Below are 27453 nucleotides of genomic sequence, written 5' to 3'. Positions count from 1 at the left end.
ATGTTATATACTTTTATTTTTTTATTATTTTCTTTTGTTTCTTAGATGATATTATACATATTTTAATGCCATTCTCCCAAATCATCCCCCCCTCCCTCCCACAGCTTCTTGGGTCAGAGTTTCTTAGGGGGAAAGTTGCAAACGTCCCCCTGAAGGATTCCATGTCATACTCTGACCAGGATCTGATAAATTTGCACCTCTCAGCCTGTCCTGTCCTTCACCTGCTTCTTTCCACATTGCTAAATATAAAGATGGACCGAGAAACATATTTTGCTTCTAGAAATTGACTTGGAAAATTTAGGTGCAATCCTAATAATATATGCCCATTGGATAACCACATATGTTTTTAATTTTCTGAGCAATGTGAGAATTTCAATATGTTTCTTTATGATTAGAATAACAATGACAGTTTAAAGTTTTTGGAAAATCTTTAAGCTCAATAGCATTTTTTTTTCTTTTTGTTATTGGTCTTAATCTTAAAGCCAGCATTGTACTGCCATCTGCTGGGTTTTAAAAATATATTTGATTCTGAAATTTCTCTTAGGCTCCAAGAAATAAATTGGGGAAAGTGCTTCTGTTAATAAATCTGCTAAAGTAATGCTTAATTAAGAACATTATAGACAGAGTTGCTGGGTATAAATACAACTAAATTGGTCTTTTATAATTGTAATTAAAATAGATATAAGCCATTGTGAAATTCATGGACCAGCTAACATCTAAAATAGGACAGGATAAACCTGAATCATTTCCAAGTGCTAAACTACTCCCATTTAAGAGAAAAAAAATAATTTAAAAATATATTAAATAAACTTGTATATTATGACACATATGAGATATTCATCAAGAGTTCTTAATTATTGAGCCACTAATCCATAAGAGGTATCATGTTGATAGTATTCAAAAAAATGCTTGGTAAAAAATAAATGAGAAAAAGGACATCATTGTAGTAACTCTGTCTCTTAAACAGTGGTTGAAGGAGTTCTAGGTATTCAGCATCTACAAGAATAGATTTGGGCATTTAACTAGAGACATTATGATTTTGTCTGATCTAATGCTTTCTATGGAAACTTCACTTATTGATATTTCATATCTTTGTCTATTGCTTATTGAAATTTATAGATTGAACTTCAAAACCACACTGTCAAGAGACACCATTTGAAACATTTGATCTCATTAATGATTATTCATTCACTTTACAAGTATTTATTTCCTATTTACTTGTGTCATGTCTTTTTAAGGGATAGAAATAATAGGATGAGTAAGGCAGAGACTATTTTTATAGAGTTTGGAGTTTAGTGGTCAACTGATTCATTGGCTAGCAAATTCTGTAAATGAGGTAGAAAAAAGTGATGTGGGAACATAAAAACTGGGCTATGCCATGGATTATCTTCCTTCTGAGTCTGGGATTGAAAACATCTTCATATAAATTAAAATTTGAAAGACGTTTAGAAATGCACAATGAAAAGAGGTATGTGAAATGTACATATGATGATATGACAAGAGCATATTACTACAGGGAAAGCAGGGGCATCTAACTTATCTAGATGTTGGCGTGCTTACTGAAACTATGGCAGGAAGGGAGTTTAGTCAAATTCTGGGGGACATTTTAAAAATCATTTTAACATATTAAAATATTTTTTGTAAATAACAGTATTGAAAATTTTAACATATATATGCGATATGACCAGTCCATGTTTCATAAAGACAATTCTGCTACCAACTGAGAAACCATTTCAACATTCAAGGTGAAAGTTGATGAGAGTTGGAACTCTTGCACTAGCAGGGGAGATGGGGATATATTCCAGTTGCTATTTTACAAGTAGGATTGATGGGCTTTAGTGGCCAGATATGCTCCTGGCCAGAGGGAGGTGAAGAAAAGGGTGCTCAGAATGATAGATGCACTTTGGAGTGGCCATGAAATGCCAGTGTTCATCAGTCACAATAGGCATTATCAGAGAAACAGCTGGTGGGATTAGTAAATGACTCTAGTTTGAAATATTTAGATTTGAAGGTGGAAATATTATACTCTTGTTTAGATTGTACTCTCCATATCTCCATATTCTGTTGTACAAACATTCTTCATCTGTCTTGGTCCATGAATAAAGAGAAATTCCTCTAATTTAAAGCCAGAATTGAAAGAGACACGTGTACCCCAATGTTCATTGCAGCACTGTTTATAATAGCCAGGACATGGAAGCAATCCATCAGCAGATGAATGGATAAGAATGGATAAGAAAGCTGTGGTACATATACACAATGGTATATTACTCAGCCATTAAAAATACATTTGAATCAGTTCTAATGAGGTGCATGAAACTGGAGCCTATTATACAGAGTGAAGTAAGCCAGAAAGAAAAACACCAATACAGTATACTAACGCATATATGTGGAATTTAGAAAGATGGTAACAATAACCCTGTATGCAAGACAGCAAAAGAGACAAAGATGTATTGAACAGTCTTTTGGACTTTGTGGGAGAGGAAGAGGGCAGGATGGTACGGGAGAATGGCATTGAAACATGCATATTATCATATGTGAAACAAATCACCAGTCCAGGTTCGATGCATGATACAGGACGCTCGGGGCTGGTGCACTGGGATGACCCAGAGGGATGGGATGGGGAGGGCGGTGGGAGGGGGTTCAGGATGGGGAACACATGTACACCCATGGCGGCTTCATGTCAATGTATGGCAAAACCAATACAATATTGTAAAGTAAAGTAAATAAATTAAAAAAAATAAAATATGAATATCGTCTTCTTATATAAAGGAAGTTCGTTTTAGGATTTTATCAGATTTTATTTTTACCTAGTGTTCAGTCTCCCTCTCATCTCCTTACATACACAGGTATGATGTCCATTTCCAACAAAACCATTGATTAAAACATTAACTGCTACAGAAATTAGCCAGATGCCAGTTTTTAAAGTAACCTTCCATTCTTAAAACTAGAGTTCTTTGGCTGGACTATTTAGTTTGCCATTTCATCCGTTAGTTTTTACTTTAGTACGTCTCCTTTTCTCGGGAATCTCTACTGTGATTCTTATAAGGACTATTTAACAAAACAGTTAAGGATTTCTATTTAAGGAAATGTGTAAAAAAATAATTGATTCTGTTTATTAAAATCTGTTCAAATTGTCTAAATATTACTTGCTGTTTTCTTGAATGGAAAAAAGATTTGCATATTTTTATATTATATGGCATTTTAATCTTGAGGATATTAATTTTGGGCATAATATGGAAACCCACCATAAATTAGTATTATTCGTAATTCTGCAAATTGAAGGCTTTGTCGTCTACTTATATTTGTATCAGGAAGGATTCAGTATACCCTAAAATGTGATTACTTCAGAGTAATCCATGGTCATAACACTGTCCAGTGACTTGAGGTGAGGAATCTCTCTTGTCTGTTTTGTGCAGACTCTGGACTAAGCATTGTGGAGAAGAAAAAGACTGAAACCCATTATTTGTTTTCTTCCAAACCAGTTATAAGAAGTGTTGCATACAAGACAGTAATTTGAAAATCATATTTGGGAAATATTAGATTTTTATTTTTCCTAAAAATGGGTGTAACAACCCTTGGTGACCAAATATGAGACAAATTAAACCCAAGATTTAATAGCTTACTTAGTAATGAAGTCAGAATCTGAATGCATGAATGCCTGCTTTAAGAGACCAAGTTCATTTCACTGTACTGTGTTTGGGAGATATCACTTTACAGAAATTCTCCTCTACTTTAAAAGAACAAATTTAATCATTTTAGCAAGACTGTGGCTGTTCAAATGAAATTAAAGTGGGAAAATACTTTAATGGTTCTGTTATTATTTGTGTAGGAGTGTCTTAAATTAGAGGAGAGTGCTTAGCAGGATATGTATGTTGTTTTCTCAGATGCAGAGAAAACAAATACTTGAAGTCAAAAGACATTTGGTGTTGGTTGCGGTGCCTGTGTCTGAGTCCTGGGACAATCAATTCAATTGAAGAGTATAATTCTGCCTTAAATTCTCTTGAGCCAATTTCACATTCTTTACTAAATTAGCCAGTTCTTTTCCTTCCATCCTCAAACCCCTCCACATGGTGGAACTATAGAAAATTGCATTTTGTTGAGACTGAGAAAGCCCATGATAGTTAATCTTGTTTTTCTGCAATCATTGCCTGACCAGTAAGCAACAAAAGACTAGAACAAGCTGTATTCTAGAAACCCTTCAAGCATATGAACAATTGCGCAAAAGAGCCCCTCTTGGGCACACTGTAAAAGCTAGAAATCAATCTGTGTAATGCAACCTTAGTTCCCATCTCTCCCTTTACTGTTCCGAATGGGTTAGTAAAAGTTTACGGTAATTGGCAACAAAGGCAGTTGAACAATAGAACATAATCCTCATGGACTTTGTACCCACTATCAAATAAAAATTCTCTTTGGCAGAATTTATAATAGTAGTAATGCCAGGTATATGGTGCATGCATTTGTTGATTTTTCTCAAACTCTGTCTTCCAGGCATATAAAAATGAGAATAAACTTAACATCCCTGAAAGTCATATTCATAATAAATTACTGCTTGGAAACTGTGGTTTTCAAGTTTAATTGCCACGTTCCCCTCTATAAATCTATAGTGTCTTGCTGTATGAGAGGAATGAATAGGAATGAATGGTGACTGGGGACTCATGGATCCAGTAAAAGAGGGAATGTGATATTTTACCACCTACTTACATTATGAGAATTCTTCAAGATTGAGTAAGGTAATTCAATACGGTCTCCAATAATAGGAAAGCTTTGGAAATGGAGTTTTTGTGGCCAAAGAAATGATCAGATTAAAACGGGCACTACTGAACACAACAATCTTGTTTTAACCTTAGTCTAGTTTTTAAAAGATCTTTTTGAAAAAGTATACAACTTGCTATTTTTTTTTTTTTTTGGTTGTGTCCCTCCTTTATGCCAATCATGAATTGGTATCTGTATTATTTCCTTTCTTCATGACTGCTCTTTAAGACATATATTTAAATCTTTGTCTTTCAGATAATAAATACAAAGTTCAAGAACTAGGTGGCTTACCAAACATTATATGACGGTAATTGGTGGAAATAGTTAAGACGGATTCACCTACACATTTTCAATCTTTGAAAATTGTATGTTAGTTTTTGGTCTTCATTATGATTATCAAATGTTCATATAAAATGTGAAAGATAGAAATAAATATGTACTGATTCCATTCTTACAGTTTACAGGTTGGAAAGATTTCTGTCCTACTCTCTAGGAAAGAAAAGTGCTGGTCAATCATTACCCTCATGCTCTGTGTTCCCCTTTCACCATATCCTTTTGCCAGAAGCTGGGCTGTTAGCCTATGTTTGATCCTACCCAGCTTCTCTGGTGGTTCAGAAGACAAAGAATCCACCTGCAATGCATAAGCCCTGAGTTTGATCCCTGGGTCAGGAGGATATCTGGAGAAGGGAATGGGTACCCCTTCAGTATTCTTGCCTGGAAAATCCCATGGAGAGAGGAGCCTGCTGGGCTATAGTCCACGGGTCATAAATAGTCAGACACAACAGAGCAACTATGTGTATGTGTACATAGCACATCAAATGTCATAATACATTTGGTGTGTGGGATATTTTGGTCCATAAGACATTTGGTTCTTAAACACTTGATCCATTCCAAAAGGTCCTTAAAATTTGCTCCTATCTGAAGTATCCATGGACAGAGGATCCTTGGCAGATTACACTAAAAGGGGTCACAAAAGAGTCAGACACAACCGAGTGACTAAATAACAACAACAAAAAGTGTCCAAGAGCATATCTGTTCCATTCAAATGATTTGGGTTTTGTTGTTGTTCTGCTTTGCTTTTTTTTTTTAATTTATTTTGGCTGAGCTGGGTTTTTTTTTTTGCTGCGTGTGGGCCTTCTCTAGTTGCAGTGAGCCTGAGCATCTCTATACTTGCAGTGTGGTGGCTTCTCTTGTTGCAGAGCAAGTGGGCTCTAGGGCACGTGGGCTCAGTAGTTGTGGTGTACGTGTAGTTGCCTTGCAACACGGGGAATCTTCCTGGACCAGGGACTGAACCCATGCTCCCTGCATTGGCAGGCAGATTCTTAACCTCTGCACCACCAGGGAAGTCCTTCAAATAATTTTGGACAGGACCAAATCATCAAGGACCATTTTGGTGTGGGCAGATGCCTTATGGGCATTCTGGATAGGACTAAAAGTCCTGCAAGAAACTGGGCATATTGTTCAGTCACTTTTCATATTTTTGGTGGGCTTGTCTTCAAGAGAGTAAGAAAGAAAATTTGTTTTAAGTCCACAGATTTTTTGCTGTAGCACTTTTTTTCCTTCTATGTCTTTCCACATATTTCCCTTAGGGTATTTTATACACCTAAGAGGTCCTCAATAACTGTGGGTTGTATGAATCACCCAGTGAATCAATAAATAGGTAAATAGAAAACACAGCACTAACTTTGGTATTTGTTGCTGACTTTTAAAGTTATAAAAATATTTCTTAAAATATATTAAAGTTATTTAAATTTTAGATTAAATGAATTGGTCATTATTCATCCTAAGATCGCTTTTTGAGAGTGTGTTGAAAGGTGATTTTAGATGCTATAAGTAGTTTTCTGCATTGCATAAGGGACAGTGGGCTGAAGAGCAGTTCTATTCTTCACTGTGTTGTGCTGCTCTCTGAACAACACCAAAATACAACCCCAGGCAGGCTTGTCCTACCATAAGAGCCCTCCATGGGTTTAGAGGTGGGATGATTTGTTTCATAAAGTATTTTGATACATCATTCACATATCACTCTGCTTTTCAAACTTCACACCTACTGTTATATCTAGGAATTGCTAAGTCTTACCCAGAGACCACTTATAATTTCACAAATGTTCTCTCCTTGTATTATATAATATTTGATATAAATTCTAATAACATGAAAATAGCAGTATTATTTTAGGAGCTGAAGAGTTATACAATATTGCCTGCATGGAGTTTACCTAAAGAGATTATGTACACATTCAGACTGTTTAACATGAAGATTAAGTTAGTAGAGAAGACACTTTGGTTAAGCAGCAGATAGACAAAGGCAAAGTAGACAATTATTAAGAATCTGGAAAAATTATGACATTAAAGACACATACCAACCATACACAAAACTTAAAAATAAACTCAAAGTGGAGCAAAGATAAATGTAAGGCCAGACATTATAAAACTCTTAGAGGAAAACATAGGCAGAATACTCTTTGACATAAATCCAAACAAAAAATTTTTTGACCCACCTCTTAAGAGTTACTTTGCCTCTTTGATTTCTTTCACCAGTATTTTATAGTTTTCTATATATAGGTCTTTAGTTTCTTTAGGTAGATATATTCCTAAGTATTTGGAAAAATATACCATGTTCATGGATTGGAAGAATCAATATAATGAAAATGAGTATACTACCCAAAGCAATTTATAGATTCAATGCAATCCCTATCAAGCTACCAACGGTATTCTTCACAGAGCCAGAAAAAATAATTTCACAATTTGTATGGAAATACAAAAAACCTCGAATAGCCAAACCTATCTTGAGAAAGAAGAATGGAACTGAAGGAATCAACCTGTCTGACTTCAGGCTCTACTACAAAACCACAGTCATCAAGACAGTATGGTACTGGCACAAAGACAGAAAAATAGATCAATGGAACAAAATAGAAAGCCCAGAGATAAATCCACACACATATGGACACCTTATCTTTGACAAAGGAGGCAAGAATATACAATGGATTAAAGACAATCTCTTTAACAGATGGTGCTGGGAAAACTGGTCAACCACTTGCAAAAGAATGAAACTAGAGCACTTTCTAACACCATACACAAAAATAAACTCAAAATGGATTAAAGATCTAAACGTAAGACCAGAAACTACAAAACTCCTAGAGGAGAACATAGGCAAAACACTCTCTGACATACATCACAGCAGGATCCTCTATGACACCTCCCAGAATACTGGAAATAAAAGCAAAAATAAACAAATGGGACCTAATTAAACTTAAAAGCTTCTGCACAACAAAGGAAACTATAAGCAAGGTGAAAAGACAGCCTTCAGAATGGGAGAAAATAATAGCAAATGAAGCAACTGACAAACAACTAATCTCAAAAATATACAAGCAACTCCTACAGCTCAATTCCAGAAAAATAAATGACCCAATCAAACAATGGGCCAAAGAACTAAATAGACATTTCTCCAAAGAAGACATACAGATGGCTAACAAACACATGAAAAGATGCTCAACATCACTCATTATCAGAGAAATGCAAATCAAAACCACTATGAGGTACCATTTCATGCCAGTCAGAACGGCTGTGATCCAAAAGTCTACAAGCAATAAATGCTGGAGAGGGTGTGGAGAAAAGGGAACCCTCTTACACTGTTGGTGGGAATGCAAACTAGTACAGCCACTATGGAGAACAGTGTGGAGATTCCTTAAAAAACTGGAAATAGAACTGCCTTATGACCCAGCAATCCCACTGCTGGGCATACACATTGAGGAAACCAGAATTGAAAGAGACACATGTACCTCAATGTTCATCACAGCACTGTTTATAATAGCCAGGACATGGAAGCAACCTAGATGCCCATCAGCAGATGAATGGATAAGAAAGCAGTGGTACATATACACAATGGAGTATTACTCAGCCATTAAAAAGAATACATTTGAATCAGTTCTAATGAGGTGGATGAAACTGGAGCCTATTATACAGAGTGAAGTAAGCCAGAAAGAAAAACACTAATACAGTATACTAATGCATATATATGGAGTTTAGAAAGATGGTAACAATAACCCTGTATACGAGACAGCAAAAGAGACACAGATGTATAGAACAGTCTTTTGGACTCTGTGAGAGAGGGAGATGGTGGGATGATTTGGGAGAATGGCACTGAAATATGTATAATATCATATATGAAACGAGTCAACAGTCCAGGTTCGATGCATGATACTGTATGCTTGGGTCTGGTGCACTGGGACGACCCAGAGGGATGGTATGGGGAGGGAGGAGGGAGGAGGGTTCAGGATGGGAAACACATGTATACCTGTGGCAGATTCTTTTTGATATATGGCAAAACCAATACAATATTGCAAGTTAAATAAAAAAAAAAAAGTTAAAAAAAAAATTAAATTAAAAAAAAAAAAAAGAGTTACTTTGCCAACAAAGGTCCATCTAGTCAAGGCTATGGTTTTTCCTGTGGTCATGTATGGATGTGAGAGTTGGACTATAAAGAAAGCTGAGCGCAGAAGAATTGATGCTTTTGAACTGTGGTGTTGGAGGAGACTCTTGAGTCCCTTGGGCTGCAAGGAGATCCAACCAGTCCATCCTAAAGGAGATCAGTCCTGGGTGTTCATTGGAAGGACTGATGTTGAAGCTGAAACTCCAATACTTTGGCCACCTGATGCGAAGAGCTGACTCATTTGAAAAGACCCTGATGCAGGGAAAGACCAAGCACAGGAGGAGAAGGGGACGACAGAGGATGAGATGGTTGGATGGCATCACCGACTCGATGGACATGGGTTTGGGTGGACTCTGGGAGTTGGTGATGGACAGGGAGGCCTGGTGTGCTGTGGTTCATGGGGTCGCAAAGAGTCAGACATGACTGAGCGATTGAACTGAAGAGTAAGGAAAATAAAAATAAATAATGGGACCTAATTAAACTTAAAAGGCTTTTCACAGCAAAGGAAACCATAAACAAAAAGAAAAGACAACACTCAGAATAGGAGAAAATATTTGCATACAAAGGAACTGACAAGGGATTAATCTCCACAATATGCAAAGAGCTCATGTAGCTCAATATCAAAAGAACAACCCAATCAAAAAATGGGTGGAAGACCTAAATAGACATTTTTCCAAAGAAGACATACAGATGGCTAAAAAGCACATGGAAAAATGCTCAACATCACTAATTACTAGAGAAATGAAAAGCAAAACTATAACGAAGCATCTCCTTATACTGGTCAGAATGTCCATCATCAAAAATTCTACAAACAAATGTTGGAGACGGTATGGAGAAAAGGGAACTCTCTTGGTGGGATTGTAAACTGGTACAGCCACTCTAGAGAACAGAATAGAGGTTCTGCAAAAAACTGAAAACGGAGCTACCACATGACCCAGCAATCCCACTCCTGGGTATGACCAAAGAAAATTATAATTCAAAAAGATGCATGCACCCAGTACTCATTGCAGCACTGTTTACAATAGCCAGGACTTGGAAGCAACCTAAATGTCCATCAACAGAGGACTGGATAAAGAGGATGTGGTACCTATATACGATGGAATATTGCTCAACCATAAAAAGGAATGAAATAGGGCCATTTGCAGAAACTTGGACAGACCTAGAGACTGTCATACAGAATGAAGTAAATCAGGAAGAGAAAAACAAATACCATACAAGATTGCTTACTTGTGAAATCTAGAAAAATGGTACAGATAGATATATTGGCAAAGCAGAAATAGAGACACAGATGTAGAGAACAGGCTTAAGTTTGTTAGCAAACTTAACAAACTGAGAGCAGAATGTGGGTAGGATGAATTGGGAGATTGGGATTGAAATAGATACACTATTATGTATAAAAAAGATAACAAATGAGAACCTACCGAATAACACAGGGAACTACTGTTCTACTCAGTGCTCTAGTCACCTACTCATTGTTCTATGGTGACCTAAATTGGAAGGAAATCTAAAAAAAAAGGGGTATATATGTATATGTATAAGTGATTCACTTTGTTATACAGTAGAAACTAACACAACATTTAAATCAGCCGTACTCCAATAAAAATTTAAAAACAAATACATGCCATGTGTTGGTATAAAATACCCACTTAATGAAAAATTGTTGAATGACTGAATCCAAGGGAACGTTGGTACTGATTTGGCAACCATACCATGTTAAAAGGAGAGAGCAAGTATGTGTCACTTGTATTCAGAGAGAATAATTAGAGAAAAAAATCCCTCACACCTGATGAAACCTGTATCCTTTCTGGAAAACTTTTGATCCTTTCTGGAAAACATTTTGATCCTACTCTTGGCATGCTTAGCAGAAGATAATAACCATGATTCTAATAGATGGAGGACTGGAGTGAGATTAGATAATACAGGCATTAATTAACCTCAAATATGTTGTTGCCTTTTGGTAAAAATTAGACTAACTATAAACTTTCATGCTTTACTTTTCTTATCTATAATAAGGGTACTGTTAACTGCTGTTTATCAGATAATTCTCAGAAGTCCAAAATGAAACATAACAAAAACTTTTTAAAAAACAAGAGAAATTATATTATTAAAACTGACCTGGGGTTGCCAGAGGAATGCTGGTTGTTAGCTTTTCTGTAAAAATAAATAAAATAAATAAAAATTACATTTTTAAACCTATTATTAGGAATTCCTCCTGTTTAATATTTTATGTGAGTTTTTTAAATTACTATGAATTATTAATGTTCATTAACTTAATATATGATTTGTATCTGGATCTAAAAAACAAATCTTTTATGTTTTTTATTGATTTTTATAGTAGTATAGCAGAGGTTTTTAGATGTGTTCACTTTTTTAAGGAAAAAAGATTTTTCAATAATTAATATAAGAATTCACTTATTTCATAATGGCTGTAGACATAAATGTCCTAGATTAATCTGATGCTATTTGAAATAGGAGCTTGAGATATGCTTAAACTATTGGCCTTGGAGTCCAGAGAATTACTTTTAATTCCTGACTTTGATAAATTTAAACTGTGTGACTCTGGGCACTTTCTTTATTACTTATATATTTTTAAGTAGAAAAAGTATTAACTCTCTACAAAATCATTCTGAGAATTAAATGAGATAATGTTTGTAAAATATAGTACCTAGTAGTAGATACTTCAAATAGATTTTTTAAATATTATAGAAGTGTTCATGATTACAAGTGATATAAAAAGTAATACAGTTATAGTTTTATAACAATTTACAGTTTAAAAAGCACTTGTTTATGAATTTGATGTTTGGGATGACTTCTAACATTTTTAGAAAACTTTTATTATTCACAATTTATGGGAAACAGATTTTCAGAAGGTGAAATGCTCAGTGATTCTGATAGTTGGCAGAGACAGGATTAGTGTTCAGATCTTTTGACTTCAATTTGAATAAGATGTTTACAACAAAATGATTTTACATTTTAAGATAACTCAGGTTAATTTTAAAATGATAATTTCTCAAAGCTCTCTTTTGATAATCAGTATCATCTTGATAAGCCAAAGTGAAGTCCTCAATTTTATGAGCCATAGTGACCAATTGTAGTTAGAAAGAGAGAGTGAAGAAAATGCTGGAATAGAGCAAAGTTAATATTAAACTTTAGATTGTCCTTTCCAAACAGTACAATACATTTTGAAAGTTATCATTTCATTATCTTTAGGATTCCTTTCCCTCATTCATAGTGACCTTAGCAATGTCAGGGCTTCATTTCCAAGGCTGCATAATCAGAGTCATATTTTGAGATCACACACGCATCATATATGCATACATATGTATATAGAGTTTGAAATATGAAGGGATGATTGCAATTTGAAATGCATATCCTTGCATATATATCTAAGCATTATGAATCCTGGATACTATGAACTACATTATTCCAGGCCAAATGTATACTTTTTACATTTTTAAATGAAGACTAAATACCTCATTTAGAAAGAGCCACCAGAAAAAAATAGAATCCTTGCTTAATGTCATAAAGTTTTATGGTCACCGAGTTATATATTTTAAAATGTCGTTAAGTACTGACCTGACGTTGTTGCAGGACTTATCGTAGAGAAATTCTCCAAAGAGGCTGGAATAAAGTTGGTTTGAATATAGTGCTTAGAGTATTACAAAACATCGAGTGCAGTTCAAATAGTTATTCAAAGGGCATCTGATCTAGAGTTTCCATTTCATCCTTTCTTACCCTGAACGTTCCTATTTATTTAATTACCATTTGATTATGATACATTCAATGAATTTTCAGAATCTTTATATAGTCTCTCTATAAAATTTATATATAACAGAATATTTCATTTATCTTATCCATTTAAGAAGGATATCTACTTATTCATCATAGTTATATAGAATAATTTATATTTAAGAGAGAGAATCTAATACCCCCGATCTTGTGGGACCTAGAATCAATGGTTTTGCGTGAAACAAATGGATGCCAAAATAATCTGGCACATGATAACATCTATTGAGAACTAAGAACTGTTTAAGAATAAAGTGATTTTCACTTAAAAGATAAAAATAGCTATTTTCTTCACCATTTAACATGTTTAATATTTTTAAAGACACAATGACAGCTATGTTAAAAATAGAGGAAACCAAAGTATATCTTCTGAGAAGCCCTGATCTAATGAATTTGATTTTATTCAAAACAATATTTATAGTAAGTGGGCTAAGAGGTAGGTCTTCTTCTACTAACTAGATGGTTTATTGCATTATTTCCTCATTACTGCATTGTCTTCTTTGTAAAAGACCTGTAACAGTTTCATAAATATGTGGTAGATTATTAATGAAAAAGATAAAATCAATTTTATAAGATTTTTTTCTTAAAGAAGACAATATCTTAATTTTTCATTGTGTTTGGCTTGACAGTTTACTGTATAAAAATCTAAGATGTTTGTGAGATTATTAACCAATTTTAAAATGTAACAAATTTGAAAATTGACATGATGCAAATAAATATTAAAATGAAATACCAGGCTCATCTGTATCCACAATCTCTTCTCTGTAAACCTTCAGCTAAATATGTTTTCGAATTCAGAAATTTTTAGATGTTAGAAAGCTCATTAATATATAAATATCCACTTCAACAGGAATAAATGCACACTCTAAGTAACCTATTGCCAGTTCAAATAGTTTTACTTCAGCATAAGTCAGTATCGATTTGCTCTTAAGCAAATATATAAAGACATGAGTGCTTTGTTTCTTTGATTTTGTGATAGTAGATACAATATTGCAGACCTCTAGCTGCTTTTCTTTACAGCAAGGGCTCATCAAGCACAGTTTACTTTTATCCAGTTTCCTGCTTTATCCTGCTGTGCCTGTTCAGTGAGAAGGCAACTCAAGTTCTTTAGTGCTTCCTCTACTGATGGTTTGGTCCCCTCTGGCACACCTGCTGGAGCAGAGACTATTTTGGTTTTTTGTCTAATTCAAATGGGCTGAAAAATATTACTAACTATTATTAGCTAGAACAAGTGTTTTTTTATCAACACATTTACCCCTGAAAACAATGCTACTACACAGTATCTTTACTATTCCCATTTTCCAGATGAGATAACGAACATACAGAAAATTTTGGTAAACTGCCTTAAATAACACAGCTATTTAGAGGTAGATTCAGTATTCTAGGGGCTTCCCAGGTGGTGAAGTGGTAAAGAATCCGCCTGCCAATGTAGGAGGTTCAAGAGACTCAGATTCAAACCCTGGGCCGGGAAGATACCCTAGAGAAGTAAATGGCAACCTACTCTAATACTCTTGCCTGGAAAATTCCACAGACAGAGGAACCAGGTGGGCCTACCAGAGTGTTGAAAGAGTCAGACACAACTTGGTGACTAAACAACAATATGACTATCAGAAAGTAACCCTGTGTACGAGACAGCAAAAGAGACACTGATGTATAGAACAGTCTTATGGACTCTGTGGGAGAGGGAGAGGGTGGGAAGATTTGGGAGAATGGCATTGAAACATGTAAAATATCATGTATGAAACGAGAAGCCAGTCCAGGTTCGATGCACGATACTGGATGCTTGGGGCTAGTGCACTGGGACGGCCCAGAGGGATGGTATGGGGAGGGAGGAGGGAGGAGGGTTCAGGATGGGGAACACATGTATACCTGTGATGGATTCATTTTGATATTTGGCAAAACTAATACAATTATGTAAAGTTTAAAAAAAAAAAGTAATGTGTCACTTTCAGATGGAGGGTTCCTAGAAAATCAGTGTTGTGCTTGGCCAAGGCCAAAAGTGTGATTAGACTCACAAACATTTATGCATGCCAATATTTTCAGAACTTCTTTGGTATTTGATATTTTACAAAGATTTTCTCATTGGCATTTTTTTTTTCTGTTTTCTCCATATTTCACTATCCTTATGTAAATGTGTTACTCATGCAATAAGACAGGTTCCTAAAAGTCCAGGGTGATCCCATTGCTCCTTTGGTACATAGAATTTTAATTTCATGGCTTATTGATTCAAAGTATCAAATAAGGTTCACAGATACCTGTGATATCAATGCTGTTCAAGTCAATGTGGAAAGTGACCAGTTGGCTGGATTTATTTGCTTCAATGCCTTGAATCAGTTCTTCTTTTACATTTTTATCTGACACCCACTGGTCAAAGAGAAGGTCAAATATGACTATAATGCTGCCATTTCTGCAAAGCAAAAAGTGACATAAGAGAAAAAACTCAGCCCTCTTCAAATGATTTGCGTTTGGCTCTCTACAGTCATCACCTTGTTAATCCTATCACACTTGTACAAGGAAGGTCATGTCAAGTGTTATCTTTATTTCACAGGTGGAAGGAAGAGAACTTAAACAAGTGACCGTTTCTACAAGAGCACAAGATATATCCAGAATTAGAACCCAATTTTTCTCAGTTCCACAGTAGCACACTAATCCCTAGGCCAAACCACAATCACTTGAGTCAAATTAAACAAAATCACATGATATCATGACATTTATTCCTATTGCACTGTTTGAAAAAATGAGGATTTGTAATTGGATTTTTTATTTTCACTGATGACTTCTAAGTAGGAAGAAGTCTAAAGTAGTTACACTGATTTCAGAAAAAAAAATTTTTTTCTATGTAGTTAACAAAGGCCTGATGGCAAGCTTATAACAACTGTTAATACATTATATCTACTTTTTCTTCTTCATTCTTAATATAAAATATTGAAATATATCCTGACTTCAAAAAGCAGAAAGAAGACAAGCATACATGGGTTACTGGGAAGTTGTGGGCTATACTGTTTCATTGTCAAGAGTTGGATTATGTTGTCTGTTCATCTCTGACCATGATGTTAGAGTTCAGTTATATGACCCAAGTCATCATTTCTTTTCTCCTTCTCTGAAACCTGCATTTTAAAGTTTTCCTCTCACCGGTAATTTGTTTACAGTTTAAAGAATCAAAAAATGAATATTTGGCCAAGTGGAAATACTACAGGGATTTTTGCTCTTTGGTCTATGTTTCTACTTTGCTACTATGCTTTTAAGGGCTTCCCTGGTGGCTCAGTGGTGAAGAATCCACTTGCAACGCAGGAGCCTCGGGTTCGATCGTTGGATCAGGAAGATACCATGGAGGCGGGCATGGCAGCCCACTCCAGTATTCTTGTCTGGACAATCTCATGGACAGAGGAGCCTGGTGGAAAAGAGTTCATAGGGTCGCAAAGAGTTGGGCATGACTGAAGTGAATGAGCAGGAGCAAGGCGCTTTTAGGATACGACTGTTTGGAAAATGAACTCTAGCTCTGGTCTTCATTCTGTACGCTTCAGTAAGCTAAGGCTACTCAGGGTTTACTTGGATCCTTACGAGGCAGACTTAACGGACTTCTCTGGTGGTACAATGAATAAGAAAATGCCTGCTAACGAGAGATGTGGCTCAGGTTCGATTTCCAGTCTGGGAAGATTCTACCTGTTGCAGGGCAACTAAGACCCGAGCACGTCAACTACGGAAGCCGGCAAGCACAAGTGAGCGCCACAAGAAGCCAACAAAATGAGAAGCCTGCATGCCACAACCAAAAATAAATAAAACCAAAATGCAACCAAAATAATAAATTAATAAAATAAATAAAAATAGTAAATAAAGATAAAATAATATAATATTAATATAACAAGAAGATAAATGGTAATCAAATAACAAAAATAATAAATAAAATAAGCCAAAATGCAACCAAAAAATAAATAAATATCCATTAAAAATAATGGAATATTAAGGAAAAAAAGGCAAACTAAAGAGAACCGAATTTTGCATAATATGTTTGCTATTTCTGAAATTTAGGCATTTAAATTCATATCTGTAAATTAATTAGTTTCTTGAAGGGCTTCATCAACTCCTGAAGGGTTCTTTATGTATCTGTATGTATAAATGTCTTGGTAGAGCCTACTCAAAATGTCCCTGAAAGATCACAGTAGATCACCATTCCCCCTCCGTAGGATATTCCTTTTTAGTTTCTGTGCTTTTATTCAAGTTCACAGTTTAGAAATAATTCCTTTCTATGCAGCTAGTTTTTCATGATTGATGTGAAAGGGCTGATCAATAATTGCACATTTCACCTCTATTAAGTATAGAATTTTAAAATGTTAGAATGTTTAACTTTCCAATCATTTGGTTAAATCAAATTATCCAAATCTTTTAAATGGCAAGGCTCCTTAATAACTATTTACTAAGTAACAATGTCTCAAATTCACCCACACATGTAATCACTTGCTATCCATGATAAAAGTAGATTTTATCACAGACACTGTTTTGACATACTCCTCCACACTTGTGAATTTTTCCATGCTAGTCAGTCTCTCTTTATTTGAGAATAATGCTCCATCTTCACATAACTTCTGCAACCATTGCTCATGTCAATGATAGTTTTATTCATGAGCATGTGACTAGGACCTGGCCAATGGAATATGAGGTAAAACTGGAGACTTCTAGGAAATGTTTCCATATTTAATGTAATAAAGGCTCATAGTGGACTACTACTCTGTTGTTGATTATTATTATGTCTACATGTGATTGCTGGAACTGTTGCATCTATTGTGGAACCATGAGGCAAGTTATGATTGTCAAGCTGCAGATAGCATAATAAAAGATTGAAAACACGTACATTTTTGATCATGTCACAATCATTGTACCACTGAATTAACCTCTTCTGAAACCTACAGATTTCTTGTGATGTCGGATGATAATCACTTTTGTTTAGGATACTTTCAGCCATGTGTTCTGTTAATTGCTATTTTAAAAATCCTAACAGGCATATAACTCTCAGGTTTCATGCTATATTTATTTAAACAGAAGCTTGAGTAAAGGAAAATGACTCTAGTATTTTTCACCTGATGTTGGCCAACACTAATTTTAGCAATAAGGAGACTGAAACTTAGAATCATGTATGTAATTGTGCCTAGAGTTATATAGCTTACTAGTACTAGATGGTGGAGAAGGCAATGGCACCCCACTCCAGTACTCTTGCCTGGAAAATCCATGGACAGAGGAGCCTGGTAGGCTGCAGTCCATGGGGTTGCTAAGAGTCGGGCAAGACTGAGCGACTTCCCTTTCACTTTTCACTTTCATACATTGGAGAAGGAAATGGCAACCCACTGCAGTGTTCTTGAGTGGAGAATTCCAGGGACGGCGGAGCCTGGTGGGCTGCCGTCTATGAGGTCACACAGAATCGGACATGACGGAAGCGACTTAGCAGCAGCAGGAGCAGCAGCAGCAGCAGTAGTACCAGATACAGGAATAAAACCCAGAAACTCTGTGTCCCAGATGTGTTTTGATATAGTTCTGATTCCCCACCCCCTGCACTGCTATCAACACCATTATGAACTATTTATTGATACGGAAGACAATATAATACATTTGCCTAGATGCAGGTCCAGGTTTTTATTATCTTGCATTGTTAGCAGAACTTTATATCCAAAGAGATGGGGGAAATGGTTGGTTGGAGTTGGGATGGCGAGTGAATAGTTTATTGCCTCCACATTTTGGGGAAATAGAATCTTCCCTCCTCTTTTTCTCTCCCTCTCTCCTCTCCTGCTCCTCTAATAGCTCTTCATCTTTTTCTTTTCCTTCTCACTTTCTCCATCTTTTCCTCCTCTTCTTCTTCTCTTTTTCCTTGTCTTCTTACCAATCTTTATCCCAGACTTCTTAAATGAATAGAGTTAAATGTGGTTAAAATAAAGTGAGAGTCAACAATGTCCATTAGTTCCTCTGTCTTCAATTCATCATTGCCAACTCATCCTTGGTTGCCCAGCATATAGTTTTAATCCTGATTAAAACAGATTTTTTCTCTTTATGTAACTTTCACAGATTTAATTTCACTTACTACTTTCTTTTATTTTATTTGAATTAGGAAATAGAAGAGGTAAGGTAATTTTGGCAGAGAGCATACAAATCTGGAATTTCCTTTCACTGAGTTGAAAGTAACCGGATTAGTTTATTCTCAGGCATAAAACATCTTTGTATGAAAGATGTGGGGATTTTTTGGTTGTAAATTATATATTGCATTTAATAATTCATTTGCAAGGACAGGAGTTACATATTCTATACACACAGTTGCATTCTTTAAAATTTGTTTCTTATTCAGTATAAATATTGAGATATGAAAGATATACAGTAGAAATCAGGGAAACCATAATAAACATGTATGCTTTACCTAATAATAAAGTTAAAGCTGTTATGTGGTTTAGTAATCATCTCTATCACAGCTGTGAGATTGAATTTATTTACTAAGAAAATGTGAATTCTTCCTTTAGAAAACAAAAAAAGGAAACAATGACCATTTTCATTTCAAAGCCCTTTTTCAGTGGAATATCTGAGTTCATCCTTTTTTTTTTTTTTTTATAAAAAAAAGATAAATCCTATCATTATACAGAAAGCCTGTGTGCAATAAATCAAACGTTTCTTATCTCTTATTTTCCTTAATGATATTGATAACCTCTAGGGTTGCTGAGTAAACAAAAAAGTCTTTCCTTTCCTAACTTGATGACTTATCTGTGCTCAAAGGGCAAAATAAGCTTCCTATTGCTACAAAGGGTAAACAGCACTTTATTAAAAGAATCAACTCTTAAACGCTCTTTGAGTCAAAGCATTTTCACAAAGCAGAGTAATAAAAGGGTTTCCAGACATGGGTAGACCATTTGCTTGTCCTGCAGAGTAGCTCAACACACACACACACATACACACATATGTACACAAAACTTAATGGAGGAGGAAAGAGTTGACATTAAATAATATTTTTAAAAGGAAGAAGAGAGAGGTTAATGACTAAGTGTAGTATTCTGAGTGCTGTAATTTGACCATATACATGTGCATAAAGTGTGTATTTCATTAAAATCAGTAACAAAAAATGAAATAGGCATTTTTAAGGATTTTTAGATGTATTTTTCAGAGTTGATATGGCTACTGTTAGTTGAGAAGTCAGTTATTTCTGTTTCTTAATTTTATCAATCAGTTTAAAGTAAAAATACTTTATAAAAGCAATTAAGAGTCTGTCACTTATTTCTATAGGCTTTTCTGATGGCTCAGGTGGTAAAGAATCTGCCTGTATTGGAGACCCAGGTTCGATCCCTGGGTTGGGAAGATCCCCTGGTGAAGTGAATGGCAACTCACTGCAGTATTCTTGCCTGGAGAATCACATGGACAGAGCCTGGTGGGCTACACTCCATGGGGTAGCAAAGAGTCGGACATGACTGAGCAACTAACACTTTCACTTTTTTCTGTAACTGGAATATGTCATTTTATATCACATTAGTTAAAGTAAACCTAAATGTTTGCTTGGTACTTTCTTCCCTGCTTCTAAATTTCTTTTCTCATCCTTTTCTTCTCAGTCTCCCAGAGCACCTACCTATAATTTATCTTACAGACATTTTCATGAAATTCCTTTGCGTTGCATCTTTTAAAAACTCACTTCTGATTTAAAAGTAGTTCAGCTACAACTAGGTGAAAGTTTCTCTATACTGATGAAGTATATTATTTGAAAATTGTTATAAAATATGTATCAAGGTATAGGCACTATATTGGTCTCCTAGGTAGTTTAAAGGAAGGGAAAGAAATAATTCCTCAGCTCAAATAATTTACAGTTTCAAATATAGTGATTTTACTATCTAGAGAAATGTAAGGTTACTTAATAAATACCAAAGAAAATGCTAGGGTTTTGATAAACTACCAGACCTTATATAAAAGTCTGTATTCAGCAAATTTTCTCAGTTGAGTAAAAACAAAGTTATCCAGCAAGTTGTAAGCAAGAGAAGACAAATAGTTCCATTAGGGAAACTATCCTAATAAACTCTGCACTACATACCGTGCTTAGCATGGATTTCACTGTGCAGAGCCTTATGAAGGTGAGGAAGAACATGGGATTCCGCTCCTTAAAAGAGATAGTTGCTCAGTCGTGTCTGACTTTTTGTGACCCCATGGACTTAGCCTGCTAGGCTCCTTTGTCCATGGAATTCTCCAGGCAAGAACACTGGAGTGGGTAGTCAGTCTCTTCTCCAGGGAAATCTGTGCTAAACCTTTAAGAACTAAATATTAATTGAAGCTTTAATGCAGATCTCCACATTTAGTCCTCTCTAAAACTGGAAAAGAGAAATCAGTTCCACTTACTCTAAAATAGATAATTAACTTAAAGTGAAATAAAATCTTGCATTCATGGCTTTACCTACACAGAATAAATACTGAATAAATATTTTAAACAATATTTTGAGTAAAATACACAAACAAAAAACACTAATAAATCTTTCCTGAGAGGCCATATGTCTCCTTCTAGCCCTGAAATTAGGTTATGAAAGAGGTTATCAGAGATCATAAACCCTGGAAAACAGGAGTCAAAGCCTCTCTATTGTGGACAGGAATGAAGACAGGACATGGGGTGGAGTTGACTGGCTACTGAGACTAAGATATCATGAATGTGCTATCTGTGATAAAGAATGATAAAGATAAATAGATAAGTAGGTGAAAAATCGCCTTTTTTTTTTTTGTATTTGGTAAAATAAAGCTTTGTGCTTTTGTTCATTTTGTTCCAAAAAGAAACAGCAAGGACTAACATTTCCTTCTCCCCATTAACTAATTTGACCTTCTGTCATTGTTCTTCTAAGTATAATCTCTTTTTCTTTGACTTGACCTATCTCTGTTTGGTCCCTGTGAACCAAAGGACTGTTATACAAATGTCAGGACTGTTGTGAAGACCATGTAACAAGTATCTTTGGTGGTAGACTCTCTGGTTTAATTGTTTCTGATCTGAGATAGATTGCGTGAGTGCTCAGTCATGTCTGACTTTTTGAGGCCTTTTGGACTGTAGCCTGTCAGGCTCCCCTATGCGTGGGATTATCCCAGAAAGAATACTGGAGTGGGATGTCATTTCTTCCTCCATGGAATCTTTCCCACTTAGGGATCAAACTCGCATCTCCTGAGGCTCCTGCAATGGCAGGCAGATTCTTTACTGAGCCACTGGGCAAGCTTGGAAATAAATAAATTAATTAATTAATAAAATACAGTGAGGCTCTTTGTATTCTCCAATGACCTGAAACCCCCTGTGGCTTCCATTGGATATAGGTTAACTGTCAGACTCCTAGACATCTGCATAAAAGCAACCTCACTCTTCTTCATGTGTCTCTGAAAGATTTTGTACTCAAGTGACGGAAATATGTTAATATGAGATCAATTATCTAGCATTGTTATTTTCTACCAATATAAAAGTCTATACTGTGCCACTTTTCTCAACCCTCCCAGAAAATGTTGAAAATTTAAAATATTCCATTTTCTCCAAAAATTGTGATGCTCTATTTACAAATATTAACAAGAGATTACTATGTTGTGATTCTGTGCTTTCTATTTATATAAAAATTTTGAGCTATACTCACTCAAATTGTAAAACTCTTGAATTTTTATATTCATTTTTCAGATTACTTGATTGAAAGATATCATCTATCTGAAAGTTAAAAAGACATATTAAATTTAATATGTTATTTATTAAGTAAACTAGTAAACAAATTTAAACAAAATAACTTTTATATAGGACTATTTTGGGGTACTTTCCTTCTCTGTGATGATACATTTCATATATTTAAGTATCCTGAGCAATTATATTTATTGGCTGATTTTTTTCAAAGAGAATAAGATCTATGTGGGCTTCCCTGGTGGCTCAGATGGTAAAGAATCTGCTTGCAACTTGGGAGACCTGGGTTCGATCTCTGGGTTGGGAAGATTCCTGGAGAAGGGAACAGCTACCCTCTCCAGTATCCTAGCCTGGAGAATTCCATGGACAGAGGAGTCTGGCAGGCTACAGTCCATGGGGTCACAAAGAGTCAGACATGACTGAGTGACTTTCACTTTCACTTTCAAGATCTATGTATCTCTAGCAAGTAGTTAGTGAAATTATGTTATGAAATTTTAACATAGTTAAAGAGAGAAAGAGAAAAAGTCTCCTACCATTTGCTGAATGTCAAAAGCAAGAACTTTGAAGTCCACTGAGAGTTTGTCTTGCAAATGAGGATTATAAGTAGCTCCGGATATTATTTTCAATGTCCCTCTGGCTTCATGACTTTTTCCAAATGCTGCATCTAGATGAATTTATTAGAAACAAAACTGAAAATGTGAATGATGAGTAAGAAAATATGCACATTCTGGTTAAGACACAGAAGTAAAGTTCTTACTTAATGTGCTGACTCTGGAGTTCTTGCTTTTTCTTTTTAGTCTTCCTGTTTCATCATCAGCTGCTTTTATCCTTTATTTTTTTTCTTAGCTATCTAGTTGTTTTAAAAGATTGAAAATTAAAACTTCATCTCTGTCCCATTATAATTTTTTTTCTTTTCTTTGAAATCTAACCAACTCTGCAGACTTCCAAGTTTTGTTTTGTTTTTGTTGGTTTGTTATTGAGATTCCTGTCAGAAGATACAGGAATGATCAACTTCCACCAATTATGGGAACTGATTCAGGGAAACATGGTGAGAAAGGCACCATTAAAAGTTTTGTAGTTGCTTTCAGATACTTCTTGAACACCTAGAATCAAGGGACACTGCTGGTTTTCTACATGTGGATTGCTGTGAGGATTTCAGTATGTGCATTACTTTGAAGCATAGCTTTGAAACTACTTCTTTCATTCTAATAATTATAAATTTGACATGTGTAACCTTTTGCCATTAGATGGGGACTGTCATTATTGGAGAAGTTTTTGAGAATGCTGCAGAAAATATAATTATCTCAATATGAAAAATATGTTTAAAAAAGCTAACAATTTGGGTAGGGACGTGGGAAATAAAATATGCCATTAAGTCCAATACAATACTATTATGTGATTATTTTCCTTGAATGTCTGTTCAAAATGAATTGCTTCAGATGAAGCTCATACAATGATGAGATCATTAATAAATGTGCTAATAATGATGCATTGACCTGATATGAAAAGATGCTATTTCTTTTTTTTCCAGCTGGGGAAATTGGGGCTTAGACTCACTAAGAAAATTTTTCAATGTTAAAGAGTGACAGATATGTAATTTGGACAAAGGACTGACTGACTTCAAACCTCAAGATCTGTCATGCTGTGCTGTGCTTAGTTGCTCAGTCATGTCTGACTCTTTGTGACCCCATGTCAACTGTAGCCTGGAAGGCTCCTCTGTCCACGGGGATTCTCCAGGCAAGAATGCCATTCCCTTCTCCAGGGGGTCTTCCCAACCCAGGGATCAAACCCAGGTCTCCCATATTGTATATATTGACACACATCTCTTAGTTCAGAAGAAACTTTTAGAATTAATATTTTAAACAGTACTCAAAATTTAGATTTGTGTATTTAAAACACAAGGAAAGACTGAGGAACTGTCATGAATTTCCAGAGACTGAGGAAACATGGAAACTAAATACAATGTAGGAATCTGTACTGAATCCTGAACAAGAAAAGCCATTAGTGAAAAAACTGGTGAAATTTGAATAGAATGTTTAGTTTAGCTAATATTATTGTAACAATTTTATTAATTTCTTGGTTGTAATAGTTGTATATGTATATACTAAATACTGACTTGAGGGGAACTTGTATGAATGTATAAAATAATTCTACAATTTTTACAACTTTTTGAAATCTAAAACAATTTCCAGTAAAAGTGTTAAGTATATTAAAGTGTATAGTATGAAATACATAAAAGTAAGTATAAAGTAAACTAAAGATTGAAGGCAAAATGAGAAGAGGGCAGCAGAGGATGGGTTTTAGATAACATCACCGACTCAATGGACATGAATTTGAGCAAGTTCTGGAGACAGTGGAGGACAGGGAAGCCTGGCATGCTGCAGTCCATGAGGTCTCAAAGAATCCAAAAGGCTTAGCCAACTGAAGAACAACAACAAATATTGAAGTATGTATTGAAAGTGTGTCTTATATCCTGTGGTGTAGTGTTATAGTGAAGCGAAGTCGCTCAGTCGTGTCTGACTCTTTGCGACCCCGTGGACTGTAACCTACCAGGCTCCTCTGTCCATGGGATTCTCCAGGCAAGAATACTGGAGTGGGTTGCCATTTCCTTCTCCAGGAGATCTTCCCAACCCAGGGATTGAACCCCGGTCTCCTGCCTTGCAGGCAGAAGCTTTAACCTCTGAGCCACCAGAGAAGCCCTGGTGTAGTGTTATAGCTTTATTTCAAATCTCTACTTATATTCAGTTGTTCATGATTAAATCACACAAACTTTTAAAAGTATTTATTCTTTTATTTTCCTGGTAAAAAACTAACTTTTGTATTTTTATTGAGTATGAAACATTCCAATGGACTTCCAAATGATTACATGTCCTTGAAGGTATTCACAGGGCATTTAAGACCAAAGTGGTCACTTTTCTAAAAGGCTCAGTGAACTTCTAAAATTTATTTAATTTTATATCCACAAGCCTTCCTTCTCTTTGTATATAGCTATAGTAGTAATATAAACCAGGGATTATGTTGGAATTCTTTTATAAAACTATAAATCATGTTTATTGTTTCTAATTTAAACTTATTTGCTTAAAGGAAAAGAACTAACTCAAAGGTTGAGAATTTTCTCAGTAAAACCAAAATCACTACCATTAAATGGTTTTGAAGGAATTAATATACCATATAACTCATCATTTTATAAAAATGTGAAAATTTTCTCAGAAAAAATAAATCCAATATTCAAGGTTTTTGCTATGCTGACATTTTTTAAAAAATCATATAAATGAATGAATGGTAGAGTGCACATTATCCAGTTAGATTATCTAGCTTGTACTACCTGGCAATGCTGCAAATTGAAACAAGTTACCTAAATTCTGCCTCTGGTTTTTCACTTGTAAAATGGGTGTATCAATAGCAACTAACTCATAGGTTTGTTGTAACAAGAGAATACATTTGTAGAGCTTTTAAAAGCAGTTGGTACAGGTAATTTGGACTTCCTGGCTGGCTCAGATGGTAAAGAATCTGCCTGAAATGCAGGAGATCTGGATTTGATCACTAGGTTAGGAAGATCCCTAGGAGAAGGGAATGGCTACCCACTCCAGTATTCTTCCCTGGAGAATTCCATGGGCAGAGGAGGCTGGTGGGCTACAGTCCATGGGGTCACAAAGAGTTGGACATGACAGGTCAGCTTTCACACACAGGTCATTTTGCTCTAAAGAAGAGGTTTTTATTTAGTTATTTATTTTTTCTGTTAATCACAAATTGCTACTCAGGCATCTTGAGACATTTATAACTCCACAATTATACCAAGGTTCCCTTATATTGTTATAATTAAAATTGATGTACTAATAAGAATGAAGATATAATTCTCTAGAAATAAGCAATATTTTTCTTTAAATTGGCCTATTTAGCCACTATTATAGTCAACAAGGTTTGAATATGTTTATGAGTTAAATTCTATCAGAACAGACCCAAAGGCTATGAACCTACTTTGTTATATGTTGACACTGAGAATCTAATCATTTTTTAATTTTAAATACTTAGTCTCATATTAAAATTCTGAATTAAATTTAAAATTATATACCAACTTAAAAAATTCCTATGATGTGAACTAAGGTGAAGCATCTGAATGCAATATAAATACCTTGGCAGGAAATCAATCACAGCAATGGATACAATATGCTGGCAGGATTCTGGAGACTGAAGTGTATATATTCACCTGTGAGCACTTTCTGTAGCCAACCTTATGTAACTTACCTTTTACTGATCCCTGGATTGACAGCCAGGACACGGCAATTAATCCAGCACAGAGCGCCACCAATATGACAACGAGAACGGCAAACATGACTTCATAGGTGGTGAGAGAACGGTGCCTTGATGGTACACTTCGCTTTGACCCCATTTTTGGTTTTTGAAGGTTTGCTACTCTAAGGACTCTGGAAGAGCACAGAAGCTTGCAGCAGTTGAAGAGCAGAAACTCTCCAGTTTTCAAAGTTTTGTCAAACAACAAATCTACATTAGTCTTACTAGTCAGTGTATATGAGTGTGTATATCCCTTTGGCAGCATTATGTCTCTATACATTAACTAGCTTTAATCTTTAAGAAGTTAATCTTTAATAAGATACTAGTGAGTACAGAGGTGTTTAGAGTTATAAATGTTAATCACCCAAGCAGGTCAGTGTCAATGTGAATGAAGTTAACTGCATGTTGTAAACAAAAATGAAACTTTATCATTTTGAGAACTGGTAGAAGAAATATGAAATTCATGATAGTCAAATTAATCATTGGGCACACACATGATATTTGTAGTAAGTCCCTAACAGATCAACCTTCTACCCTCTGACTCAGGTCATTATTAAAGCAT

General features: G+C 35.3%; 1 protein-coding gene across 2 annotated transcripts in view; it reads right to left on the bottom strand.

The window, feature by feature from the left end:
• Positions 1-26991, bottom strand: part of TMPRSS15 (transmembrane serine protease 15) — a 142156-nt gene extending 115165 nt beyond the window's left edge. The window contains exons 1-6 of one of the 2 annotated variants that reach the window (XM_005901870.2): positions 26847-26991; positions 23135-23265; positions 22567-22634; positions 15220-15371; positions 12755-12799; positions 11294-11329 (exon numbers count right to left, since the gene is read on the bottom strand). In XM_005901870.2, the coding sequence (XP_005901932.2) occupies positions 11294-11329; positions 12755-12799; positions 15220-15371; positions 22567-22634; positions 23135-23265; positions 26847-26991 (577 nt within the window). The remainder of the gene's footprint in view (positions 1-11293; positions 11330-12754; positions 12800-15219; positions 15372-22566; positions 22635-23134; positions 23266-26846) is intronic. The other variant, XM_005901871.2, reaches the window with a different exon arrangement.
• Between the last annotated feature and the right edge of the window lie 462 nt (positions 26992-27453).

The sequence above is a fragment of the Bos mutus genome, chromosome 1 (genome assembly GCF_027580195.1).
Source record: "Bos mutus isolate GX-2022 chromosome 1, NWIPB_WYAK_1.1, whole genome shotgun sequence".
NCBI classification, from domain to species: Eukaryota; Metazoa; Chordata; class Mammalia; order Artiodactyla; family Bovidae; genus Bos; species Bos mutus.
Note: the sequence above shows the minus strand (reverse complement) of the source record. Positions and strands in the feature narration are given on the sequence as shown.